The sequence below is a fragment of the Neopelma chrysocephalum genome, unplaced genomic scaffold (assembly GCF_003984885.1).
Source record: "Neopelma chrysocephalum unplaced genomic scaffold, ASM398488v2 Primary Assembly neopelma1_96671, whole genome shotgun sequence".
Taxonomy (NCBI): Eukaryota; Metazoa; Chordata; class Aves; order Passeriformes; family Pipridae; genus Neopelma; species Neopelma chrysocephalum.
In genome coordinates, this window is record NW_020925316.1 from 126,222 (window position 1) to 149,417 (window position 23,196).

At 42.2% G+C, this 23,196-nt stretch overlaps 1 protein-coding gene across 4 annotated transcripts in view; it reads left to right on the forward strand.

The window, feature by feature from the left end:
• Positions 1 to 23,196, forward strand: part of LOC113981589 (A-kinase anchor protein 2-like) — a 266,112-nt gene that overhangs the window by 29,505 nt on the left and 213,411 nt on the right. For 3 of the 4 annotated variants that reach the window (XM_027709035.1, XM_027709027.1, XM_027709028.1), the window contains exon 2: positions 18,259 to 18,339. In XM_027709035.1, coding sequence (XP_027564836.1) covers positions 18,259 to 18,339 — 81 coding nt within the window. Of the gene's footprint in view, positions 1 to 17,898; positions 18,104 to 18,258; positions 18,340 to 23,196 lie in introns of those variants that run through there. The other variant, XM_027709030.1, reaches the window with a different exon arrangement.

Sequence of the window (23,196 nt, forward strand, 5' to 3'; positions counted from 1 at the left end):
ACACAAACAGAATAAACTGTTGGTAACAAACAGAAAACATGCATTGCAGAGACCTTTGCCCCATGCTAGCTTAGATGTGGTGTTTCTTGTGACATTAATATGAATAGAATTATTCACTATTTGTATCCCTGCCTAGATGATGGTATCTTTATCAAAACGTATTTCTAGTTCTCAGAAGAGTGCTAAAAATAGTAGAAGCAATAAACCAACAGCAGGAAGCAGACACTATGTATAATTATTTTATACTCCAACCTATTTAATTACACTGTCTCCTAAAGAATAATAATGTGGGAAGGGACTCAGAAGAAATGATGCTTGTTGCTTTTATGGATGTATTATATTTGTTAAGTTTGAAATACAGTCTTATCTGCAAGGAACAGCATAGCATCATGCAGCTCCAAAGGCAAACCAGAAAAGAAATCATGACTCCAGGAACTGGAATTTCTTTTAAGTTTCCCATTTTAGGAGCTCAAATGCTCCTACCTATTCCCCTTCAGAGCACAAATTATCTGCAGTGTTGATACCTCAGGGTATTTCCCTTTGGCCTTGCTGCTGTGTGACAGAAGGAATTCAGCATGGTTCTCAGCAGGTCTTGCAGCCATTTGCAACTTCCCAATCCTGGAATAGCTCATGCACAAAGGCAGAGAACCCTCAATCCCTTGTTCCTTTACCTTCAGTGTGATAACAGCCTGGCTAGGTATGCTCTAGAGCTAAATGACCAGTTGTTCAAATGCATTATACTCCTGCTCCAGGGAAGGGACATGGGGTCCAGCTGTTGCTACCAACCTCTGTGCCAGAACAATCTCCTGTAATTCCTTCCTGAAAGACTGAAGTAAAGGTGTGATTTATAACAAAGGGTTGCTCTGTATTTGCTCTTGGCTTTCTGCCATTGAAGTAGAAGCTTCTGAAGGAAAGGAGTAGATTATGGGGAGCAAACTTTATGTTCTGTGGGTGGCAACCAAGATCCTCTTGTGTTCCAGCTGCCTATAACTCTTCTGCATATTTGTTACAGACAAAATGGCTCACTGAATATATGATTTGCAGAGTTATGCTAAATAATTACCTTTATTTTACAAGTAGGGAGCATGACAACCATGTCTAACAGGTTTTGGAGGAAGAGGTGATGTAAGGGTGGAAGCATATACGGCTGTGTAGAATTGCTTGGACAGAAAGAAATGTTTTAGGAAAGGTCTTGCTTTTTTTGTTAGTGTTGCTGAGCTCATGCTTACTACAGCACAGAGCAGAGCAGATCTGGGGCCTGGAGGCACCTAGTGGAAAAACACTGGTTTCCTAGCCTTTGGTTAAAAATATCCCTTCTATGATGTGTACTTTCTGTTCTGGAATTTGGGATTTTTTCCCTCTTTCTACAAAAGTGATGCATCAATGGTGATTTTGAGTGCTTTTGCTCACCACAAGGGTGAGCAGGAAGAGATTTATTTAAGTCATTGGGGGTTTTTTGCCCAAGAGCAGAATTACGAGCCAAATTTTGTGTAGAGATATCTCCAGAAGGAGCTCCTAGATACTATGATGCTTATTATGTGCCTGGCAAATATAAACTCTTGTGCTCTTCACACTTTCCTTTCAAGTGATATTTAGTACTAGCCTAAATCACAAATTATATTTTTGCCTACATTGCACTAGTCAGGGGAATAAGATGATTTAGGTTTTGTTTTCACTACTGAAAGCTAAATGGAAGACAGTTTGAGTTTGGGTTGTTTCGATGGTGGCAAAAGGTGCAGTGCTGTTCTTCCTACCAAACCAGAAACTCCACTTGAAAAGTGTGGGCATCTGCAGATGAAACACTTCATCCTCTAGTGGAATCCAGGAATTTGCCACTTCAGACATTATAATCATGAAAGAGCCTATGATATTACTAATTGTTGTACACCCCACCTCCACCCATGCTCATGAGAGTCGTAGAATCATAGAGTCACAGAATGGCTTGGGTTGGAAGGGACCTTAAAGATCATCTAGCTCCACCCACCCTGCCAGGGGCAGGGACACCTTTCCCTAGACCAGGCTGCTCAGAGACCCATCCAACCTGGCCTTGAACGCTTATGGGAATGAGGCATCCACAGCTCCTCTGGGCAACCTGTTCCAGTGCCTCACCACCCTCACAGTAAAGAATTTCTTCCTAATACCTAATCTAAACTTACTGTCTTTCAGTTTCATTCCCCCTTGTCTCTTCTCTACCTTTTCAGGTAAAAAATCCCTCTGCATGTTTCTTGTGGGCTCTCTTCAGGTACTGGAAGGTTGCAATTAGGTCACCTTGAAGCCTTCTCTCCTCCAGGCTGGACAGACCCAATTCTCTCAGTCCTTCCTTGTAGGAGAGGTGCTCCATCCCTCTGACGATCTTTGTGGCCTCCTCTGGACTCACTTCTAGAGGTCAGTGTCCTTCCTGTGCTGGGGACCCCAGAGTGGGATGCAGCACTACATGTGGGGTCTCACCAGAGCAGAGTAGAGAGACAGAACCCCCTCCCTCAACCTGCTGACCGCTCTGCTTTGATGAAGCCTAAAACACAGTTGGCTTTCTGAGCTACGACAGCACATTGACAGCTCATGCCCAGCCTCTCATCCACCAGCACCCTCAAGTTCTTCTCAGGAGGGCTGCTCTCGACCTCTTCATCTCCCAGCCTATATTGACACCAGGGGTTGCCCTGACTCAGCTGCAGCACCTTGTACTTGGTCTTATTAAACCTCATGAGATTCCCATGGGCCTGCAAGTTTGTCCAGGTCCCTCTGGGTGGCATCCTGACCTTCAGGTGTCTATCTTGCAAACTGTTGTAGGTTATCCACTTGAAAAAAGGGGACGCAGGTCTCCCTCTTCCCATCCCTTCTTGGCAACAGGGAGTTTTGTACATTTTATTTTCAGGAGACTGTGGAGAGCATAGATAAAGTGGCATGTACTGATCAGTAGCCCCTCACCTCCGGGCTGCCTCATTCACCTCAGCCTGCTTGGCAGTGAATTCACCATGAACTGTCTACAGTCTGGAGCACTTCTGTCAATTTGTCCTTGCTTGAGTGGAATACACCTAGCATTTCAGGGACAGGAGCTTGCAATTCAATGGTGTCACTACTAGCTGGCTTGCCATGATCTGATTGTAGTATGGCATAGTGACATAGCTGTGCATGCTATGTCAAGCAAAACTCAGCTTGCTGTAAGAGCTTAGTGTTGTGCCCTCTTTTCTTTGTGGTATGTAGCCAGTCATACAGCTTGTAATTTTTAACATTTTAGCTGCTCTCATGGGGGAAATCTGATATTTATAGGGGCTGTGCAGAGCAGTGATTTTGCAGGCAAGATGACCCATTTCGAAAGTGGATTGCCGATGATTTCAGTGGTACCGGAGACAGATGCTTACCAAATCAGTGATGTTGTCTGTAAAGTTTATTTTGGTACAGTGAAAGAACATGCACTGCAGATGTGCAAACAGTGACCTTATTGTGTTCATATTAAAGATATTGGGTGAAGCCATTTAAAACTCCCAGTGCTAATATACTTGAAGTTTTCTTTAATAGTTTTACTGAGAGCTTGATGGGATGTCAAACTAGTATCCTTCAGTGAAAAAAAAAAAAGCTTGAATCATTTGAGTGAGTTATAAATTCTGAGTAGGTCTATGTGGCAAATAATTTCTCTCTGCTTTTGTGAGCTACCATCTCAAGACGCTTTTTGCCTGACATCTAGAAAGCATCCTGATTTTGTGTGTCCATCTGTAGCACTGCCAAATATAGTTAGGGTTTAATGACAAACACTATGTGCTCTTCCTTGAGCTTCCACTGTGGTTGTACTCACATAGTGAAATGTGACAGGAGGTAAAGCTCAGGTAAGTTCTGGTTCTTCCTTCCTGTAGGAGCACAACACTATGTGCCTGCAAGATACCTGTCAGAGAATCTGAGACACAAAAATATACAAAATTCAGGCTCAGGGTTTGGGAATCCATATAGTTTTCACAGAACAGAACTCCTATGCACAGCGCTTAGGTCTGGCTATGAGACTGTTGCTGTCATAACATAACAACCCCAAACAGGAACTAGTACCTCTTTTTGTTAGATTTTGTGCATTTACAGAACAGAGAGGCTGTATCTGCCACAAAGAGCTTGCAGTCTAAATAAAGTTGCCTGTCTCTGGTGACAAACCAGTTGGAAGCCCAGTCCGGATACAGTGGGTAGTGTTGTCTCTGCCGTGGACTGAGAGATCCAAAGACAAAGACGTCAGTCATCAAACAAAAAGCGGTGAGCATCAGGAGTGGTTGAGGATGGAGGCACTTTTCTTTTAAATGATCTTACAAAAATTGAATATTTTAATATTCTATATCCTGTCTGAAGCCCAATCCTACTTTACCAAACTATGGGCAAAAACTAAAATATCTTTCTAACCTGACCTTACCGAAGCCTCTAAGTCGTCTCCTCATTTGAACTATCTGGTGTCCTGCTGTGTGGGGACTTGCAGCCAAATGTGATGCTGACTTGAGCTGTGGGAACTCGCTTTCATATAGAGCTCGGCAGCTACTGCCTCTGCAGGATGATTGGTCCACTAACATTCAGACCATGAAAAACCTCCCTCGAATTCCGTTGTTGTGAGGGGTAACTGATTGCATATCACACAAGTGCTGATCCATAGAGGAGAGGGATTTTTCAACCCCTCTTCTGTAACTGAAAATAAATTCCCAGTACTTTTCACAGACTCTCCTACCATCCCTGGAAAAGTGTTAGGTATGTCTTTTCTTAGTGGACCTTGGGTGTTGGCTTAACATCCTCTTCTGCAGGTCCCTGCAAAGACATGTGAGTTGGTTGTGTGCATGCTTGTAACTGTATTTGAGCTCTGCAGTGGTCCAGCTTTCCAGGTAGCAACACAGCCATCAAACTGAAATTAGATTTATGTGGAAGATGTGAGTAGTTAAGTGGAGGGCCAGCAGTTTTCTTGGAAAACTGAAGAGGTGAAAAGCACGTGGTATATTTCCTCTCTTCAAATCTGGTTTTATTTGGGTATGAAACAAATAAAACCATGAGTTTTTGTTCTCACCTTACTCTGGAAAATTCCCCCGTTAGGTAGTTGAGGAGCTGTTGATGTCCCTCTACCTCTCTCTTTTACCTCTAGCTAAAAAGAAGAGACACTATAATCGCTGTACCAATGTAATAGAGTATCTTTGACCACCTTTGTCAGTAATGTTTCCAGAAATTATCTCTCTGCTCATAAGCTGGCAGGGTTAGTTCTGCTAAGGCAAAGTCAGCATCAACTCAGAAACTGTGGAGCAGCCTGGCCACCAAGGGCAGATCCCATTAATTGTAGTTTATAGAGCAAGTTAGCTTTTTACTTCCAAATTTATTACCATGAAGGGAGTATAGATGATGCTGGTTAATTTACTTTAGCACAAGTATGGAGCAAATGCCATGTAGAATTCTGACAAAGTAACCTTATGCTATGGTACAAGAGGCAGGTACTCGAATTTACATGGTGCATTGCATCACTTCTGGCCAACATACTTGAACATCTTTTGCCTTTTGAGCATGTTTCTTAAGGTCTTTCCACTTAAAAGGTTGGAGATCTTGGTCATGATGTCTTCCAGGCCAAAGAGAGTCTGCAGGTCAAGGCAGTGGGGTACACTCCTTGGAAACTGTTGCTCTGCCACACTGTGGCTTCAATGGTGCAGTCAGCTTAGGAGTCTTAGGAGCCAGCTTCTAGAAGCTCCTGCACGAAACCAGAGTGTACAAACCATACAAAATACTGCAACCTGTCCACAAGCTGTATTTTGCACCTTAATCCAGGAGCTCAGTAAAACGAAATACGCATTTCACAAAGACCTGAATTGAAAAAGATCCTTCACCAGGGACTGTTAACAGGGATGTACAGAGTAACACACTAGAGACAGCAGTAGATAATGACTAATCAGTGACTTTATGTTGTCTGAATCCTTGGATGTGACTAAGCTACCCACCCTAAAAGGATAAAGCCTTAAGGAAAAGTTCTAAACCTGCTGAGGCAGCCTCAGATAGGGATCTGACCTTCCTTAAGGTTGTTCAGGTGTGCAAAATTGTGTGTTCTGTATGTCAGGATGGAGTAACGATATGAGGAAGAAAGAATTTGACTTTTGGGAAGGGACTTGTCTCCAGTTACGTCTTCTCCCCCCCTTCAGCTTCACAGGAGGAATTGCTGAAGAGATGCATTTTCAAGTTAAACAGAAGATCAAAACTGACAGGAATGCCCCATGAAAGAAGGAGAGGAGTGATTTCAAAATCTGGGATTGTAAAATAGTAAGAACTCCTTTATACAGATGCCTCCAGAACCCTGGATGTGGAGTTGCACAGGAGCAGTTAAACAGGACCTGCATGGCATCTTGTTGGCAGTAGAAGAGGCCACATTACTGAGGTTGGAGGAGGCAGGCAGGAAGAGGCAGGAATCAACCCACAACACTGAAGCTTCTGCTATCTACAGGGTTTAGGGGTTTTTTGTGCACTGATTGCTGTTTAATAAGCCGTTTCAAATGCTTCACAGTTTTATAAACCTCTCAGGTGCGTGTGTCAGCTAAGTATGAAATTCCTCCAAACTGTACAGGCTTTGCTGTTTCAATCCTCCCCAAACCCTGAGCAACTGGGCAGACAAACTTGCACAAACTACTCAGCAGTCATATGGGTTCACTGAGATGACCTTGAAGCTGTGAATTCCCAGATACACTTCAGAGCAGGAATGCAAGTCATGGAGGAATGCAGTCAGTTCTGAAGGGGGGAAACCTTTGATGGCAGAAATTTGCCATCTGTACATGGATTTGGGTTCTGGAGCCAAGCATCAAGGCAGACAGATCCAGACTGTGAGGTCTCCCCCATCAGTGCATCAGACTGACACTGTGCACTCCTCTGCATCCTGCCTGTGGCCTGCAGCCATGAGCCCTCTGCCTTGAGGATCCGCAGCCAATCCATCCCTGGAGAGACAAGCAGGCACATGTCACAGGTTTCATGTGCTCACTGTCTCCTCCTCACTTGAGATGACGTGATAGTGGTGAAAAGCTGCAGTGGGGTCTGTCTGAGTTGCAAGGATCAGGGTGGTCTTTGGCTTTGATGGTGAAGGGAGAAGGCCAGCAGATAGATTTGTTAGGCCATCAGTAGCATAATGTCCCAGCTGTTCATATTCACACAGAAAGCATTGGGATGCCTGACCTAAAGGAATGACATAGAATACTGCTAAGGTTCAGTATCGAGGCACATGATCTTACACCTGTCAAATTAAATAAGCTTTTCAGAAGTAAGCTGGTTGGAGATGAAGCCAGTTGTTTTATGTGTTGTAAAGGCAAGATGCCAATGCTGAGGCTGGGTAGGATTTTTAGCATACCTGGATCACAGCATGCTTTTTTTACCAAGCACATAAATGTATCGACTCTACCAGTCACGATCATGTTCATCATTTATGATCCATGGTCTCTCTATGTCTCTTGTTGGAGTAATGTGATTCCCCTGATGAACTGGGGAGGAGGCAAAAATGGCATGTCCAATAGCCCCATCAGTCTCCATGACTCAGCAGGGAGTTACCCGCTAACTGAAGAGAGGCAGTAGTGCCCTCTCAGACCCGTGTGGGTCTTCACAAAGTGCAAATGTATGGGATCTTCAAGGCTGGTCAAAAAGCAAGAGGAACCCAGCCCCCTACACTTCCTTTAGAAAGAAAGGAAAACTTAGCCAGAATGGTGATTTGTGAACTAGTGTATCGTCTCATTAGCATCACCAAAGTGGAAGGATACTGGCAGCTAGAAGGTGACAAGTCTCAGACTTTTGATTGCTTCACACTGCGCTTGTAGGGAAGGTTCTCTTCCTCTTTCTCTTCTCTGTGAAACCAGGCATGAATGTAGAATTACATTCTTCCTGAATGTAGAAGTTAGGACTCAATCACACCGGTAACTGCCACTTGTGTTAGCAGATCCCTGAGCATCAGACAATTTGAGTATCCTTAGCTCATGACCAACACTGGACAAAAGCTTAAAGAAAGGGTTTTGAGCTGATAGTTTTATCTCCCAAATGACAAGAAGTGTTTTTCAGCAGCAGAGGAGCCCTGTACAATACAACTGCCAAGCATAGCCCTGCAAAACGAGGAGATCTGGTGTGGTTCCATGCAGGTCGTCACCGACAGCCTCAGTGTCAGCAGGCAAGCTGCCACACACACAAGCAAAGGGAGGAAGCCTCAGTAAAAACATTTTGATGTGAGGCACTGGGACTCTGAAATAATTGGCTAATCCAGTCAGACTGTAAGGATTAAAACACAAAGCCCAGCTCTATGTATTAATTCCTTCATTTGGGTTTCTCTACCATTACTTTGAAAATAGTAAGCAAAAAGCTGGATATGATTCAAGCACAAGAATTAGCACTGGTTGTCCCTATGGATCCTGGCCATTGCACTGTGCTGACCAGCCAGACCAGTTTGTTCCCTTTCCACTGCAGAAAATCCAGTTTCCTCTTCCCACTTAACATGCTGTGTCCTGAGGAAGTTTAAGTTTCTTGAGGTGGAGATGTCTGTCATACATGCAATTAAAATGGATTAACAAGTTCTGCTGAAATCCCAGTCTTGGTGATTCTGATCATAGTTCTCACTGAGTGAAAAATAACGCATAGAGATCCTCACTAGAAATTTGATTAGGGGGAAACCAGCATAAGCAATCACAGCTTCAGCCTGGATGCCTTGACTTAAAACTTTTGTGATTTATTTTTCATTTCTAGATAAGCCTTGTATAGGTGTTCCTCTGCACGTGCAGCTGCAATCAGAGATGTTTCCACAGGCTTTACAACAGCCTCTTTGGCAGCATGAAGAGATATTTAAGGAGTGGATGGGGCATGAGAGTAAACAAGAGACTTTTGTTTGAAGCTGTGGAAATGTGATTAAATTAAGCCACACAGACCAAATTCTGTCTTTCTCCTTTTCAGAAGCAAACAGTGAAAGGATATACATTGAAAGGCATGGATTTAAACCAAAACCAGTCAGTAGCAACATGAGAGTAGGGAGAGTTAATGAACTAGTTTTCTACAAATAGTCTATTCAGCCTAAAGAAAGCTCCTTGTTGTATACTTTTGTGAATAAAAACTTAGATCAAAGTTTGTTTAACATTCCTTATCCAAAATATGTTTTTAAGAAAAATACAGGAAAACAAAAATAGTTGTTTAAAAGTAGCCCCTTTCAGAATTTTGCTCATTTTCTAGAGAAAATAGAAGTTTCAGAATATGTTCTGTGTGACAGTACCTAGAAAATTCCACCTTATTTTTAGGATGAAAGGCACTTTGCTAGATGAAGACATAGAACTTTTCATCTAGCTTAGGCTGCAGTATAACAAGGTTAGTGCTAGCAAGCTATGCACATCATCTTTGAGGTTAGCTGCAGTGGACATTAGGCAATGAAGTGCAGCTGCCTGTAATTTATTACTGTTATTAAGGATTACCCAGAATAATGGATAAATCTGTCCATTTCATGATTTATGCTAACAGTGGGCTCTATACAGTCTCTTGAGTACTTTCCAGAAATACTTGATGTTGGAGAGAACGTTGCTTCTATACTCAAGTGCCTCTGAGCTCTTACACATTTTCAGAGTTAGTGTAAAAACTTGGAAGCTTTGGAAGACATGCTGATGGGGAACTAATAGAGAGTGGGAATCTGTCATTTATAAGTCAACTTTTGCTTCACTGTTACATCTCACAGAAAAGATACTCTGACTCCAATGACCCTCCTCACCTCTCATCAGCCATTTAAGAACCTGACACCCATGATGAAATGGTAAATGCATAGGAAGGTGGCTTTTTTCCTGTCAGCAACTGAAGGGAAGCAGCATCTGTGGGTCTCAGCCCACATTCAGTTTCAGTTCAGAAATGGGAGGAAAGAAGAAAAGTCAACCAAACATTTTCATACTTCAAGAACTCGTTATGGTGGTGGTCCAATCAAAAAGGCACATGGATTGTGTTAGACCAGAAACTGCTTCAGGTGACCCAGTAGCATTCAGTGAAAGGAGAATCTTGCATCTAAAATCTTTGTTGCATCAAAATGGGTATTGTTCCATTAAAGTGAGGATTTCCCCATGGGATATCAGAAGAACCATGTTTTCTCCTAAAATAATTTTGTTTCACCATCTCAATGAGGCATTTTTCCATTGTGTCCCCTTTCAAAAATGCTAATGAAGGAGTTTTTAAAAAGGAAATTCCTTCCCATGTTCATCACTTTTCAGTAAGGGCTCTTGTTCTGGGAGCAGTGCCATCCTTCTATTTGTTGTTTGAGATGCATGGTGATTTTAATTAAGTGGTCATTGTCTGTGTGCATCATGGTGGCTGCCTTCAGTGACCAGAGAGCTATAATTAAAAGCTTGCAAGGCAGCTGAATTTTTGCTGCGGCCCTTTAGAGGATTGTGAGAATTTTTGCCTTCAGCAAAGAGGCTCCATTTTCCTCTAGGACAGTTTTGACTTGGATGGTCTCAGGTATGACATTGGCAGTGGGATTGTGGCAGTTATGAAATGTTCATAATTCAGAAGCCCTGAGCAGGAGTTCCTGTTTTGGGGGCTCCATGTGGATGAACTCCTCCTTTAATGTCCCCAACAGACAGGATCACTATTGCACTTCTCTTACTTGAACACTGTGTTGAGGGCAATGCACCTGTGAATGCAGAGCTAGTGTGTCTGCTTTAGCAGGTCAGCACAGGAGAAACTCAGCTTTTGACACAGTGCAAAAGTAGCCTAACTGTTAGATGAAATGGAGCAAATGAATTTGCAATAACTGTTATTCTGTGTGCAAGTGTCAAAAATCATCTAGAAAGGGGGCTGCAGACCAGAAATGTCTGTTCCTTTACTGAGAGCACTTAAGTCAGTTGTGGGGAACTGTGTCTGTTTACCTGTCTCAAACTACCCTTGCCTTGTGCATAAGCAAGTAATTTCTCTGACACTCACTACTAGACAAAAGGGATGTGAGTCTGCAGTGAAAGTCAGTGTATTTCTGGCCTGAGAGCATGTTATTTCTTCATCCTGAAAGCTCACCTCACTGCAAGTGATTCTGCCTTACCCTTAGAAGGAATCTGTTCAATATATGAGAAAAAAAGTATTTCCATAACTTCCAGCCTCTTCTATTTACTCTGCCTTAGTGAATTATATCTATTCTGTTTCCAAAACTAACATTCCGAGTCAATTCTCGAATGCTGTGGCAAGCAGTCTATTTAATGGGAATCAACCTTTGCAACAGCAATCTCCATTTTAAACCAGTTTCGCAAGAGAGAAAGTGGAGGGCATACCTGATCATTAATTGTTCACCTGGTATCCAATCTCAGCTTTGCTTCCTGCTGCGTGTTCAACTGTGAAAAAAGCAGGCATGAAGGAAGGGAGCTAAACCCAGTCCTTTTCTTTTAAGTAGGTTTCACTTGCTCCCCTCAGACATTTATGGGCTGCACCTGTGCAAATGGGAACTCCTGTCATTCATTCCTCAGTAACACATTTGCTTCTTGCTTGGAGTGATGGAAATGGCCACGGCTTTGTCCTAAGACATGGAGGTATAAGGAAGATACATGTCAAGCATTGCAGGCTGTAGTCCTGCTATCCCTGCATCCCATCTAGAACTTTCCAACGTACAACTTGCTTTGTTCAGCTATGGAGGGAGTCCAGTAAGGTGAGTGACCACGGTCCTAGGCACTTAAGACATTTGAAACACTGAATCTGTGCTTTAGGAAATGAGCCTCTGTCAGAGGGAGACTGTGAGTCAAAAAGGGTGCCAGTCTTATAGATGCCACATAGGAGCATAGAGTGCAGTTTCCGTAGATTCAGAAGCTGGATTCCAGTATACATAGGCAGGGAATTTGTCCCTGGCTTGTGTTTTAAGTGAAGCAAAGCTTAGCCAGGTGGCCACAAGATTTCAGGGAACTGAGGCAGAAAAAGTCTTGGAGGAAAGTGCCTCAGGGAGTAAAGTCAGTAGCTTAGATTTATGTGGTGTTGATGGTGTAATTTGTAGAGCAAAATTGGATCTCAGAAACAGACAAGTGTAGGCTCTGGTTCTGCTTGGAACAGGGTAGAAGAGGAGCTTCAGGAGGAGGCATTTCCCATAAACTGAAACAACATATATTTCCCAGTGCTCAAAGCAGACAAGCCTCCTCCACAGCTTTCAATTATGGAGGCTGAGTGGCTACCTGTAAAAAAATTTTCACCAAGCATAGTCATGCAGGTCAATTGGGAGAAAGTAATGAAAGTGGGCATTGATAATCCAAAAGGAGCAGGCACCACCATCCTTCAAGGTGTGTTTATTCTGATGTATCATTGTTTTTGCTTCAGTTCTGCATCCTGCCTCTTCTGATGCTGTGATGTGTATTTCATGCTGTTCACAACAGCAGATAGTATTCAGAACTGGAGTTTGCAAAGTGCTGCCAATACTGACTTGTATCATTGCAACTGGTAGAGATGGTTGCTCTCAGGAGAGCTTCCTGCTCTTCAAACACAAGAGGAAAATAAAAGAGTTGACCAGATGTGAAGGAAGAAAATGGGGAAAAAAGGGAGAAAAGAAAAAAAAAAAAAGAAAAAAAGGGAGAAAAATAGCATCCTCTTTTTCTTAATATTTTCTTTCCCATGAACCATTGCTGCTGTACAGCAAAAGATGAAACAAACATACAGATTTGATTTCACTTATGACAGATATGCAGTCACCACAGTGAAAATGGTCATTTAAATGACCCCTCTGGGGAAAGTTTCAGTTTTCCTGATGGTGGTTTCTTGGGATTACGAGAACTACAGGTTGAAATTGTTTGCAGAACCTAGATACTCCTTTTCTCCCAGAGTTCTGGGTGTCTCTGAACTGGCAACAGAAAAACGAGGGGTCAGCATTTCTTTTGCTTGGATTTTTTTTTCCTTACTTCCTGCCCTAAAAATACATGCGTTTTAAATACAGGTGGAATAATTTCTGCCAACTGTGCAGAGTGGAGAAAATAATCATTTGCTGAAGAAATTAATGTGGTTCTTTGAAGACAGTTCTTTGTAACTGTTTTCCTTTCTTTGAAGCAGACTATAATTTTTCCTCCATTTGTGCCATTTTTTGGGTGCATTTGTTTTGCATTTTCACAACAGGCAGGAGCTCACCCTCTTCCATCCATTCCTCCATAGCAGGCAGGACACTTGTCTGGCATGCAGGATGAAGCCAATGGGAAATGATTCACTGAAACTACTGATGGTAGCTCCTCCAGTGTTGTGCCACCCTTCTCCTCAAGGTTCATGTGATCCCTGTTGGGTTTTTTGTTGAGTAGGGAATGTTTTCTTTTATCCCACCATGTTATTTTGGATCCTTATACCATAAGCCTTTGCCTGCCATCAGGTTTAGGCATGTATTTTCAGAGTGAGTTCAATCAAATAGTGCTTAGCTTCTGTGCTGCTCCATGGTGTGCTTTCTGTACAGGTCTGAGCTGGCTTTAAACTGAAGAAATCAGGTGCTTCTGCCAGTGCAAGGGGAGCAAAGGGTTTCACCAAGTCTTTACTGTCCCAAGCATTGGTAGAGGTGAATGTTTCTCCACAGATGGTTCTGACTTGGTGAGCTGAGTAATCTCTGTATCACTTCCCATGCTCTGCAGGCAGATTCCAACAAAAATTATTTTGTAGTGGAAGACTGAAGTATTCTGTGACTGCAGAGAAGCATTTTGGTATAACTCGTTTTTTTCAAATCTTGTGCTTGTTTTGAGTTTGGGTTTTTTGTGGTTGGTGGTGGTGGTTTGTGGTTGTTTGGGTTTTTTTGACTGGAGCAGTTTGACAAGTGTAATACTAAACTGTAGGTTATTTTGATCGATGTAACACACTATTCAGATAAAGAAGTCAGTGTTTGTTAGGGTTAGCATGAGAGAAGGGCAAGCATACAAAAACTTAGCAAACACGCTTAAAATCATCTGTGGTTCAGGGGCTTCTTGAACCAGATGTAATTTCAGTTTCTGTAGTAACCCTCACAGTATTCCTTCAGATTGTCCCCATTACCTTATAGAACCCACAGCATCCTGACACATGGATTTCCACAGCAGACTATTGTCTTGGCTTCAAACCTGCCCCATCCAGTTTCACTTGATGCCCCTTTTTTCCTTACAGGAGTAGATAGAGTGAGTAGTAGGTGTCCACTGGCTATGTTCATGATTTTGCAGATCTCTGGTCCTCCCAGTGCCTCTTTTTCTTCCGAGTGCATGGTGTCTTGCTGAGTTTCTGATATATTTGGCTTTTAGCAATAGGAAAGTGGTAATGGCCAACTTTAGTGCTAGGAATTTCATCCTTTGCAGAATCAAGCTTCTTGGAAAAGGTAATAAATTTATGGTTTCCGTGTTGCACATCCATGTGTGAATGCCTGAATACAAATCTCATTTTTCCAAGATGTGAGTCACCTTGCTGCTTGACCTATGTTTTTTTCCCATTGTGTAGGTCTGAGTAAAAGAAAAGAAAGTATTTTCACTTTCCGATTTTCTTTGTAATTCTGGTGAAGGGAGGAGTGCAAACTTTAAATCTTATTTTACTCACTGATGTCTCAAATATTCAAGGTGCCCTGAAAATACCTCCTAAATGGTACTCTTACCATTTGGGAAAGGTAACCATGATGACCATCTGTATTCCTACAAAAGCAGCACACTCCAGACAGGTACAAATCTTTTCCTTTAAACATGCCACAATAACAGTAAAACTGGCTTCAGTCTTTTCCACCTCTTTTCAACCCAGTTTCTGTAATCCTCGAGCAAACTTATTTGTTTAAAGCAAGCACTTTATTTGTGACAGGACCCTTAGAAATTCATAACTCAGCAGGCATACTTGGAAAAAAATTATCTATAAGTAGATGAACAGAGTAATGAGGAACATTTCCTGAGTTACACATAGAAAAATGCTTTAACAAGTGCTCAAAAGTGCTTTACATCCCAGTGTTTTCAGTGAAGTCCTGCTTAAGTGGGGGCTGGTTTCATTTTCTGAACTTCTAAAATCCTTGGCATGCTGGTTTTGGTGGGATTTTTGTGATCCAATCCAATCTTCTACCACGCTTTTCTAGAACCCACCCATATAAACAAGGTACACATATAGTTCCAACCTTCAGTGACTGGGAGAAACCTAAATTGAATGTGATATGGTGACCTGAAAGTGAAATGTCCTGATAGCTGATTCACATAATCTTTAGGTGGAGGGGGGGGGGAAAAAGTACTTTTGTTATCATATTCCTTAATATTCCTCAGCCATAATTTGGTACAAAATCAGAGGGTTGAGGCATACACTCAGACTGACTGAATGCCAGTGAAATGGAAACATGAGCAATATTCCAATTTAACTCCACAGAAACCCACTAGTTAGTAAGTAGTTCAAGTATTTTAGTGCCTGCTGTGTTGCTGCCTACAGGGAAAATACTCTAAGTGCTTCCCTTTTCTCAAAAAGAAAAGAAATTTCCATCTATCTTTTATAAGGCTGTCTTGTCACATCCATTGTACAGCATGACACAACCAGCCAGAGGAGGTATTGTGGTGGTTTCCATTGTATGTTTTAGTGAGTAGATTTTTGTGAAAGGTAGAATACATACATGCATACATACATACATACATACATACATATACATACACATACATATATATATATATAAAAAAAGTGTGTGTATACATATATATATACACACACACACGCTTACAAATGTAGATCAGTTAGCTGCGAAGATGTACGTGCCTTGTGCTGGCCTGTGGAATGTCAAATGTGGGGTGCTAATGCCTACATATTTGTAATCCAATATTTTGTCATCCTGCCAGCTTGGCACAAAAGGGCAAAATTATCCTTATTCTGAGAATATTAGGCCATTAACTGGAACATTTTTTAGAACTGCTTTTTTCCAGTCCGTGGACAACCAGCTATTTGAGGAAATAGCAAAGAACAAATTCTGGTTTTCAGACTCCGAAGCACACTGTTAGTATTGCAGAATGAAGAAAATGGCAAGAGTTGTCCCTGAATAATGTTGGGTTTTTTAACCACTGAACCATCCAATATCCTACTTCGTTCAAAAATGCAAAGGGATAATGTGAATTGGAGGAGTGATAGGAGGGATGACCCACAGACTATCAGTTTTGTATAAGGAAGGATTTTTAAAGTGCCTGCATAAATTCTGTACGCTTGTAGGTGTGTAAATACAAACTATCTTCTGAGTGCACAGACCAGTGAGATGTCAAGAGCAGCACCACTTGTGACATTTTAGTTATCCGAAAAGCTAATTTTCATATTCAAAAACAACTTCAGCAGACCAAGAGGAGGGACATCAAGATGCTTAGAGGGATGGAGCACCTCTCCTACAAGGAAAGACTGAGAGAATTGGGTCTGTCCAGCATGGAGGACAGAAGGTTTTGTGGTGACCTGATTGCAGCCTTCCAGTACCTGAAGGGAACCTACAAGAAACATGCAGAGGGATTTTTTACAAGGGCGTGTAGAGACAGGACAAGGGGGAATGGATTCAAACTGAATGAGAGTAGGTTTACATTAGGTATTAGAAAGAAATTCTTTACTGTGAGGGTGGTGAGGCACTGGAACAGGTTGCCCAGAGGAGTTGTGGATGCCTCATCCCCATAAGTGTTCAAGGCAGGGTGGGGTGGAGCTAGATGATCTTTAAGGTCCCTTCCAACCCAAGCCATTCTGTGATTCTGTAATTCTGTTCTATGAGAATGTTTTTGTTCAGCAGTAACATTCTTGCATACTTCAGACAACAGGGAGTGTGTGTGCATGCGTGTGTGGTGTAGACGTAGGTATACATGAATAATCAGCATGAAAGAGTGTGCAGTGTATTACAGAACTGCTTGACACATGCATCATTTGACTACTTCATCTCTTCTGGGTACATTACCCCAACCTTCCCATCACCATTCTGATGTCTAATTCTTTGGCAGAAGTGGTCCAGGCAGTCACCTGCCTCCATGTCTTGCTTTGTTTTGAGCAAGCCTGACATTGAATAATAATTAAAAAAAAGTATTCAGATCTTCCTTGTAAATGTAATGTTTTCCCTCAACATTTTTGATGTCCTGGTTTGATGTCCAAAATAAGAAAAATTAATTTCTGCATAGGCAGCCTCTTATCATATACTCCTTGAGGAAAAGACATGAAGGTTTGAAATCCCTGGAAAGCAGAGATTTCCCAGAGCGTTAGTAGGGCACCTAGAAATGAGAAAGAAAAATTCCTTTGGGGATTTAAGGATTCCCTAAATGTCTTCAAACCCAACCTTACAGCTACTGAAATATTTAAATTTTTTAAAAAAAAAGCTTTTGCAGATAGGGAATAAAAAACATTGTTCCAGTAAAAACAGAGGCTGGTATGCTTATTGACTGCCTTCATTTGTTAGTCTGTCTTGGCTACAAAATCTAAAATGAGAAAAGACCTTCAGAAGAGGGAACCTGATCCAGGATGGGGATGAATGGGTGAGGAGAAACACTCCCCACAAGGTACAGAAGACTGACAAAGGCAAACAGTTGATCCTTCATAGCAGGAAGGTGTTGAAGGGTGGGAAAGCAGTTTGTTCTCCTCTTGAAATGCCTGGGAGAGTTTGCTGCCTACTGAAGGGAGCAGCCTGAGCACAGGTGAGTGCTGTGCTCATGAACAGGACTGTGAAAACCCTCAGCTGTGGAAATGACTGTGTTGTCCTTGGCGCCACTTGGTCAATCCAGCTTCTGGGACCTGGTAAGGGCCAGCTGCTGGTGTTTGCTGGTGGCCAGAATTTTAAACACAGCCAGCTACTGATCCCATATACTTTGCAGGTAAATCCTGTGCAATCTGGCTTAAACATCTTCTTCCCATTGAGCCCAGAGAAAGCCTTACCACCATCCTAGCTGGGGAAAAATGAGGTTGCAACTGGCTCCCTTCCTCCATGATGCCACCCACTGCTTTTGTGACACCTTACTGTCGCACAGTTGCACCACGCTATCCGTGTTTTTGGCCCAGCATCTCAAAAGCAAAATCACATCTTTGTCCCTTTAACTTCTCTCTCAGCTGTTATGCCTGTTTTCTCCCCTCCTCTGGGACTGTGCACTCTGTTGCTGCTCCGGCTGCCGGGAGCAAGCGAGCAGAATTTCTCCTGCTGGCAAGCAACCGGCTCGTCTGGGGCTGGCGTCTTCCCAGAACGCTGCTGTTTGCATACCAGCAGGCAGAAGAGCAGGTGAAATGGGACTGGTGACATCTGTACAGATGCATTTGACTGCTTAAATGCTGTTACGAATCTGCTACCCTTAAAGCCTCCGCTTCTCTGACAAGATATCTCTCTCTCTCTTGTCTCTCTCTCTCTTTCTCTTTCTCTCAAATAATTTTTCCAAGGAGAAAAGGAAAAGGCAGACAGAAATAGAAGGCAAGAGACAACAGCTTGAGGACCAGATACTTCAGCTGCAGCATTTCAAGGTAAGGGACTGATGCCAGAAATGATGGATTGACTAAATCTGTTCATTATTAGACATGCAGATCACACGTCTGAAAGCTGGGAAAAGCCCACTCTGACATGAAGCAGCATTCACTGCCGAAGCCTATCTCTTGCAGTGATCATGTCCTGCCTGCTTTTCATTCTGTGTTTCATGTACAGGACCATGTTGTTTAAATGGTTTAGGAGCATGGAGTCGGGAGGGCGTGAGTGCAGGCAGCACAGCTGTGCTGTTATTATTAAACACTGTTATTTATTATACATAATGGTGAGACACCAATCACTGTGGATTGGGTGTGCACTGCATGGCTTCAGCAAGCACTTTCTGTCTGCAGAGCTGCATTGGATTTCTCTTGTGCCTGTCATTAGATTTCGTGTGTGTGTGTGTGTGTGTGTGTGTGTGTGTGTGTGTGTGTGTTGCAGAAGGAGTGTTAGCACTCGTCTCTGTATGTGCATAAAGATTTAAATGTAGGATGAAGTTATTAGGCATACATGGCATAATAAAACGGGCATGTATGTACATGCAGGGAAGGTGTTGATGCTTATGTGTGTGTCTACATGGAGAGGCGCCTTGATATTTAAGAAGGTGCCGAGCAACCCCAGTCCCTGTTGGTCTCCATGACAGCTGCAGATAGCATCGTTTGAAAGCCATCCTTGCCATTTCTATCATTTATCCCTCATGTCAGTAGCATATTTGTGCATAGCAAAGATAAGAACAAAAACATACATGTGATCTTTTTGTAACTGGAAAGCATTTTTGGGTCAGATCTTGTTAGATTAGTTCAGTAGGGGAGCCTGAGGAATTTCAGTGATTAAAATACCTGAGAAAGATAATCAGAACTGGACAGTTTTATCCTTGCAGCAAGAGAGCTGAGCTGTGTTTTTAAAATTAAGATATTTAGGTTGCTTGTGGAATAATATATGTGTGTGTGAGCAGTGCATCTGCATGGGGAGATGATGCACAGAATATCTCTGCCCACACATGCACTTGAAGACCAGACTTCAAGTTATGCTACAGACAGAACCTTTCTTCTGCTTCTCCAAGACCCTGCTGTCATGTTCTGCAAACTATTCCCCCTTTTCTGGTAAACATGATGCAGTTAAGCCCAAGTAATTGATATCAGCCTACACAAATGCCCCATCAGGTTTACTGTCAGTCTGTGGATGTCACATATTGTCTTTGGTGTTTCCAATCAAAGATGTGATTGCATTTCAGTGGGGTAACAGGAGTTGCCATTTTGTTCAGGCTGCCATTGACAACAGGCAAGGCACATTTTTTCTGATGGCTGTAGGGTGATGCAGCAGGGCAATAAGATGCTGTTCCAGTACCTTCGTAATGTTTGGTTTTTTTCTTTTTGCTGCAAACTGATGACTTCCTTTATCACGTTAACTGTTTCCAAGCAAACTGAACTATTTCATTTTCTTCATGAAATTCTTTAAGAAGAGCCTTTTGGAAAGCCAGTTCTGTCAACTCCCTGGTTCATCTGATTTGTTTTGATGTAGCTGTTGCTAAAATTAATTTTATCATCATGCATAAGAAAAAGGAAAAACCCTCAAAGTGGTGCAGTGGGATCAGCCCCTGGCTGATGTAGACTGGCATTGACTTCAGCCCTGCTATGCTGATTGCCACTAGTGGAGGTTCATTTTTGCTGCATGGATTTCTTCAGTGACACACTTGAAAAATAGCTGTTTCCCTTCATTTTTTAGCCCACAGGCTAGAGCAAGAGCAGTAATCATACAGGAAGCTAAGGGGAGATCAAGGCACAGAAATTTAAGGGCACAGACATTTAAAATGGCAGCTTTTTCAGCTTAAAGCACACTTAAGATCTGTAAAGCTGAGTGCAAGGATGAGCAACAAGATGTGATAGGATCTTCCCTACCTCTGTGTTCAGTGGCATCACTTGTCACCAAAGGACAATCGTGCTGCTTTTACAGGAATGGTCATGATGACTACTGCTCCAGGAGCTGCCTGTACCACTAAACAACTGTCTGTTGGGAGACCTAAATAAGGTGATAGCAGAGGTCCAGCTGGGATTACAGAGTTCATCTTCATTGGTACTAGGACCTTCCTAAAAAAAATAAAATTAAGAAAAGGAATGTAGCAGCTCTGGCTGTTAGTGTTTCTGTTTCTCTATGCAGACAGACTAAAAAAACTGTATTTTCTTTTCATCCATCGTTAGGTGTTCTGCTTCCTTAGTGGAGTGCTGACCAAAATAGTATTTGACCTGCCAGGCTGATTTGTTCGTTTGCAAAGCTGTGTATCCTCCTCCCACCTGCCCAAGGCTCTCACTCACCTCACCCTGCTTGTCCTGAGCCTCTCCAATTCAGGGGCTCCAAGTCTAATATGAATATAATTCCCCAGTCTGATATGGCTCCTCAGTCTGACACACAGAGGTCAATATAAGTGCATCTATTTTCCTTCAGAGTGCTAGGTAGAACATGAATTATTTCCTGAATTATGTGGATTTCATCTAATTCTGTGCAAGACATAAATCCAGGCCAAAAAGACCAGCTTTCCTAGGAAGCCCCTGTATTTACTCAAAATGCTGTGAGGTTGTTGATGTCTGTGTAGAGTGTAAGGATTTCATATCAGTGTGCATTAAAATCTGCTGGGAATAAACCTTTGAAAAAAAAATCTGGGTTAATCCTGTGTCTGCAGTGTCTGAGTTGATCCCACAAGCATAAGAGCTTGAATTCACCCAAAGACAACCAGTATTCAATGGGTTTGCTTCATTTTTGTGAAATGTCAGAGTAATTTTCATTCTAAAATAACACTGCATAAAACAGCATGTTTAGTTACCTCAGAAAGGTTCTGGAAGCTACAGTGTTTCTGATAATTTCAGAAAATTTTATTCATATTGGAAAAATATCTAATGGAAATAGTTTATTGCAAATGTTTATGCTGTATTACCTACAGTTTTCAAGTTGCTGATGCCAATTAGACCTCTGACAAAATGACTTCATTCTACCATCAGTTCGTTCATTTTTCCCTTGTTACATATCTGACTGAAAATAAGGCAGCAGCAGCTGGTGCCCATTGTTTCAGGCAGAGCAGCCCAACAAATACTAGACCACTAAAAGTCAGAGCTGAATGTGAACAAGGTTTTGGCAACACGTTGCAAAGGCTCCTAAGAATGAGGCCAGTGGCTTTATGGCTGAGGACATAGGACAAAAATGTGGCTCAGCAATTGACGACCTGTGTGAGATTCAGAGTTAATCAAGTGAAACCTTCCAAGTGTTAAAATCTGAAGTAGGACAGAATCCAGGCTAGTACGGGATCTAAAAGCTAAATTCCCTTGTTGCTGACAGTGAAAGCCATATCCCCTCTCCTGCGAATCACTGCAAAGTACGGACATTGGTGGGCACAGAGTGCCCATGTAGTACCTCCAGGCCACTGGGGCTCTCTGTTGAAGGCAGGAGGAGTATTTGTCTGCATTACAATCAGATACGTCATTGGAAAGGCCCTTGGTGTGGGAAAAAGTATAAAGATGCTTTGAAGCCCCATTTTTTGAGACTGAACAGGTTTCTTTACTCTAATAAGAGGCAATTTAGAAGAGTTCTCCTAACCTCCCCCCGCTCCAGTCCCTAATGACAAAATAATGCTTTTCCCTTCATATAATACAAGGTCAGTTTTGTTGTGTTTTTAACAAGATAGAGTTTCAACTTCACCCCTCAATGGTTTCTTGGCTATATGCCTACAATGGGGCTTGCCATGTCCATGGGAATTAGAGGTGCTACCAGCTTCTGTAGTTTAAAATCAGAGAAGTGGTCAAAATTCACCTTACGCCAAACACACTGTCCACAGTCCAAATACACTGTCTGCAGTATCCATCAAAATGATTTGGTTTCTGGAGAAAGATAAAAATTTCTTTTGGTTGATTAGTTGAACAGAAGGTATAACCTATGAGCAACAACTTTTTTTATTAACTTGTTCAGCTAGGGAGCAATTGTGCAGGCCTGTTTTAACAGAGATGTTTACTATTTCCAATGAACTCCAGGGTAGAAGCATTTCTTCCAAGAACTGGCTGCCTCTGTAGTTAGTTGAACAGAATTTCTATAATTGTTTACTGTAGCTCTGTTTGGTGGCCGATGGTAATAAAATAAACAGCACAAAACCTCCTAATTGGATGAAAAATTACTTCACTGCAGTTACTTTAACTACTACAATAAATCCATTTTCCACAGTTATTTTAGTTCTGAAGTGGTATAAATATTAGGGACCTATTTCTGTTAACATTTGCTTCCTAAAGACTGCAGTTCATGAACACAATCCCTAACATAATTGCATCTCTACTCTAAAGGAAAGGAAAGCCTTTTTATGTTAGGAGATTTTGTTAGAGTATGGTTTTAGCTGAAACTAACTCTTCTATAAATAAATTTTAATTTTATAGGTCCACAGTTACATTGTAATCCTCAGTTTATTCTAGTATGGCCAGTCTTCGCGAACGAAGATTTTGGGAAAGGTCTTTTACCTTTCAAGCCTGCGCAATGGATTTTTTAGGTGAGACACAGCCTGCGCTGAACTGAGCCCACCCTTTAATCCTAAGGTTCATCTGCCGGGGCCAAGCGAGCTTGGACAATGGCAGTGAGGTCCTCAGGACGTAGGTTTGTTTAGAGTGACCTTCTCATAGATGGATGGCCTCACAGGGCTAACAAACTCCATCTGCCCGGGGGACCAGGAATCGAACCTGGGTTGCAGCGGTGAGAGTGCCGCATCCTAACCACTAGGCCACCAGGGGTCCCCTCAATTTATTCTATTCTTATAATAATTGCTGTCAGAAAATGTTAATGGGTGTGTCTGTCTTTCTCTCTATATATACAACATCGTGTAAAAACAGAGA